This window comes from Propithecus coquereli, unplaced genomic scaffold (genome assembly GCF_000956105.1).
Source record: "Propithecus coquereli isolate 6110/MARCELLA unplaced genomic scaffold, Pcoq_1.0 Scaffold73, whole genome shotgun sequence".
In the NCBI taxonomy this organism is placed as follows: Eukaryota; Metazoa; Chordata; class Mammalia; order Primates; family Indriidae; genus Propithecus; species Propithecus coquereli.
Genome location: NW_012153396.1, coordinates 3,497,256 through 3,501,529, shown reverse-complemented (window position 1 = coordinate 3,501,529; position 4,274 = coordinate 3,497,256). Strand labels below are relative to the sequence as shown.

Below are 4,274 nucleotides of genomic sequence, written 5' to 3'. Positions count from 1 at the left end.
CTGAGTCATCACTGCTACTACTGCTACTGCTGCTGCTACTGCTACTAGCTGCTTTACCGTTGGTTACTTTAGGTGCTGCTCGAGCTGGCGGACCTAAGAAACAGAGTACAAAGTATAAGCATAAGTCAGAGGACCATGAAAAACCTTCTTTCTTATAAGCAGAGAACTTAGAAGTCCACCAATTCTTTCAACTTTAGAGCAGCCATGAAGGAAAATGCCATGGTTTACCATATCAAAGGACGACTTTTCTGTCCAATGCCAAGAGTTAAACTATTGAAAACAAGAAGATACAAATAATTTAAATATGCCCTATTGGCCAGGTGAGGTGGCTCACACCTGTAATCCCAGCACTTTGGGAGGCTGAGGCAGGGGGAATTGATTGATCCTAGGGGCTCAAGACCAGCCTGGGCAACATAGCGAGACCCTGTCTCTATAAAAATTAAAAAAAAAAAAACACAAAAAATTAGCCAGGTGCAATATCTTGCACCTACAGTCTCAGCTACTCAGGAGGCTAAAGCAGGAGGATCACTTGGGCCCAGGAGCTCCAGGCTGCAGTGAGCTATGATTGTACCACTGTACTCCAGCCTGGGTGACAGAGTGAGATCCTGTCTCAAAAAAAAAACAAAAAAAGGGGGTATATTCCAGGGGTAGAACCGCATTTGACTGCAAACAACAAAAACATTTTCTTTTTTTTATTTTAATTTCAGCAACAAAAACATTTTCCCTACTTACAATGGTAGTTTCTTTATTTACTAGCCCCTTATTATGAAATCTTATTAGTAAAAAAAGCTTTTTACAAAAAAACTAACGAATACCTTGAAGTGGTCATGTAACAGCTCTCCTAAGCAACACACGTGTGCACATGTGCCAGGCCATGTCAGGCAGAGCTGTCAAGATGATCCCAGACTTTACTTTCTACTACTGAAGGGCTGGCTCTAGAGAAGAAAGTGACATAACTTACTTTCTTCCTCTTTGGAAATGTGTTGGGGGTCTGGAGCTTTATCTTCTTGGCTTGAGGAGTCTCTGCCTCCTTGGGAGCCTTATTCTGCTTCCGCTTCTTTCCTGAACCTACAAAAACAAAAAGCCAGACTCAGGAGACTAGTTTCCTGTTCCTCCTCCCAGGTTCCCACAGAGGGTCCGCAATTAGAAGCCTAGTGGTGGGCCTCCTCTCCCCACCCCACCTGCAAAGAGTATATATATCCCATCCTGATTTGGGGGCACAAAACCCAGAGGTCAGATTCTCTGGATACAGACCTGGCTTAGAAACTGCCACTGCTGCCTTTTTCTTTTCTTCCTCCTCCTCCTCCTCACCATCCTTGGCTGCTTTTCCATTCTGGGCAGTCAGTGCAGAGGTGCCATTGGCCTTGGGGGCTTGTGGTCTTGGAGTGCCCTTGCCCTTGGGCTTCTCTTCCTCCTCCTCACTGGAATCATCAGAGGAAGAACTGGTGCTGCTCTCAGCCTTCACTTTCTTTGTGGAGGCTGGCTTAGAAGGGGCCACATGTCCTGCTGCCTTCTGCGGCTTCTTAACCGGAGATTTAGATGTCTTCTCTTCCTCCTCCTCCTCCTCACTGCTGGAGCTGTCTGAGTCAGAGCTGCTATCCCTTCCACCCTGAGGAGTCTGCTTGGCAGGCAGAGATGGAGCTGCTTTGACAGTCACCTTGGACTTAGAGGTGGCCACAGTCTTTTTTGTCTTCTCCTCCTCCTCGCTAGAACTGCTCTCTTCCTCGCTGGAGCTGCTATCAGCCTTTCTTGTCAGAGGCTTCTGGCCACTGCCTGCAGGTTGCTTGGGAGCTGCCGCTGGCTTAGCTATAGGTGGCTTGGTAGTGGCAGCTACCTTATTACTTGAGGAATTCTTGGCGTTGCTCACTGGCTTGGAAGGGGCTCCATCCTCAGAGCTGTCAGAGTCTACACAGAGAGAGGGTAGAATGAACAGCTCCCCAAATCAGATTCCACGAAGCCCTATAGCAACTGCCTAAGGGATAAAGTATCCCAGTGAACTGAGGGCCCCCATGTGCCTTACCTGAGCTGTCTGAAGAGCTCTCTGCTGCCTTCTTTGCTGGAGCTGGTTTGGTGGTTGCTCTAGAGATGTTTGCTTTAGCTGGTGGTTTCTTCTCTTCCTCAGAACTTGAATCTAGAGAGAACCTGTAGCATTATCCTGGGTCCAGAATCCCAACCCAACCAGAACAGCCATAAAAAGAATGCAAAGACATACACAAAGCCTCAGCCTTGTCCTTCCTTAGCAAAAAGCAACAGAGGGACAGAATGATTTTTCGTTTCTTCATTCCTCACACCGTCACCCAGACCCTACTTTAGGAGGAAACCACATCCCTCTGACTCACCAGACTCATCACTGCTGTCTTCACTGCTTTCCGCAGGCTGTTTCTTTTCTGCAGCTTTCTTGAGAGGCTGGTTTTTCAGGGACTTCTTCAGTGGGGGAGCAGAAGGCGGGGGTACTGAACTGTAGGGACCTGTTTAAAGGGGATGGTATGGTGGTTTTAAAATACGTGCATAAATTCTTTGGTACTTCTAGAAACAGCGTAACTCCCTTTCCCTTGAGTGTGGGCTAAAACTAGTGACTCATTTCTAATAGACCACGGTGTCACTTTTGAGTCTAGGTTATAAAAGGCACTGCTTCTTCCGTGCTATCTTGAATCACTAGTTCCGGGAGAAGCTAGCTGTCATGATATGAGAACGCTAAGCAGCTCTATGGAAAAGTCCACGTGGTTATGGCAACTGGGCCCTGGTTACAGTTGTGCAGCTTCCAGTCACCTGGTTTTTTCTTCATGGGTTTTTTCTGCTCCTCTTCCTCTTCACTGGAGGAGTCTTCACTGCTGGAACTCTTCTGGGTAGGGGTGGCAGCTGTTTTCACTGAGGCCTTGGCCACCACTTGCTTTTTAGGTACAGTCTGTATCTGAAAGAAAATCGATTACCACAAGAAAACATTGACCCAACCAATCTTGCCAGGGAATGGAGACACAGATACATGTAGACATCCCACCCTGGTCACCTCTTCCCTAATAGAAGTTACGACCCAGACCTTCTTGGGAATGGCTGCTGCCTTCTCCTCCTCTGAGTCATCACTGCTACTACTGCTACTGCTGCTGCTACTGCTACTAGCTGCTTTACCGTTGGTTACTTTAGGTGCTGCTCGAGCTGGCGGACCTAAGAAACAGAGTACAAAGTATAAGCATAAGTCAGAGGACCATGAAAAACCTTCTTTCTTATAAGCAGAGAACTTAGAAGTCCACCAATTCTTTCAACTTTAGAGCAGCCATGAAGGAAAATGCCATGGTTTACCATATCAAAGGACGACTTTTCTGTCCAATGCCAAGAGTTAAACTATTGAAAACAAGAAGATACAAATAATTTAAATATGCCCTATTGGCCAGGTGAGGTGGCTCACACCTGTAATCCCAGCACTTTGGGAGGCTGAGGCAGGGGGAATTGATTGATCCTAGGGGCTCAAGACCAGCCTGGGCAACATAGCGAGACCCTGTCTCTATAAAAATTAAAAAAAAAAAAACACAAAAAATTAGCCAGGTGCAATATCTTGCACCTACAGTCTCAGCTACTCAGGAGGCTAAAGCAGGAGGATCACTTGGGCCCAGGAGCTCCAGGCTGCAGTGAGCTATGATTGTACCACTGTACTCCAGCCTGGGTGACAGAGTGAGATCCTGTCTCAAAAAAAAAACAAAAAAAGGGGGTATATTCCAGGGGTAGAACCGCATTTGACTGCAAACAACAAAAACATTTTCTTTTTTTTATTTTAATTTCAGCAACAAAAACATTTTCCCTACTTACAATGGTAGTTTCTTTATTTACTAGCCCCTTATTATGAAATCTTATTAGTAAAAAAAGCTTTTTACAAAAAAACTAACGAATACCTCTATTTCAACAACCAGAACCATTTCGCCCCTGTGCCTAACAATTAATTTTTAAAATTTTTAAAAATTTTACAACTTCTCGGACTCCAAAGTGCTGGGATTACCCCTAACGAGAAATTTTAACACCAGTCACCAGAGCAATCTGGTCTCCAGCCTAGCCTCTTGTGAACAGAAACATTACCTGGTTTGGCTGGGGCTTTAGCCTGAGCTTTAGCTACAACAGGTGTTGTCTTTGGCTTCTGGTTCTTTGGTGCCTCATCCTCTGAGCTTGAGTCAGAATCGGAACTTGAGCTCTTGGCCTTCTTAGGAAGAGCTTTGACTGCCTTGGCTGCCTTGGCTTGGGGTTTAACTCCCTTCTGGACAGGTTTTTTCTTTTTGTCTTTCTCTTCC

The 4,274-nt window shown here is 45.8% G+C and overlaps 1 protein-coding gene across 1 annotated transcript in view; it reads right to left on the bottom strand.

Annotated features, from left to right (window-relative positions):
* NOLC1 (nucleolar and coiled-body phosphoprotein 1) overlaps positions 1–4,274 on the bottom strand; it is a 42,878-nt gene that overhangs the window by 34,836 nt on the left and 3,768 nt on the right. Inside the window, 7 exon segments of the mRNA XM_012661633.1 lie at positions 962–1,068; positions 1,255–1,905; positions 2,021–2,131; positions 2,340–2,468; positions 2,770–2,905; positions 3,038–3,162; positions 4,066–4,274. Coding sequence (XP_012517087.1) covers positions 962–1,068; positions 1,255–1,905; positions 2,021–2,131; positions 2,340–2,468; positions 2,770–2,905; positions 3,038–3,162; positions 4,066–4,274 — 1,468 coding nt within the window.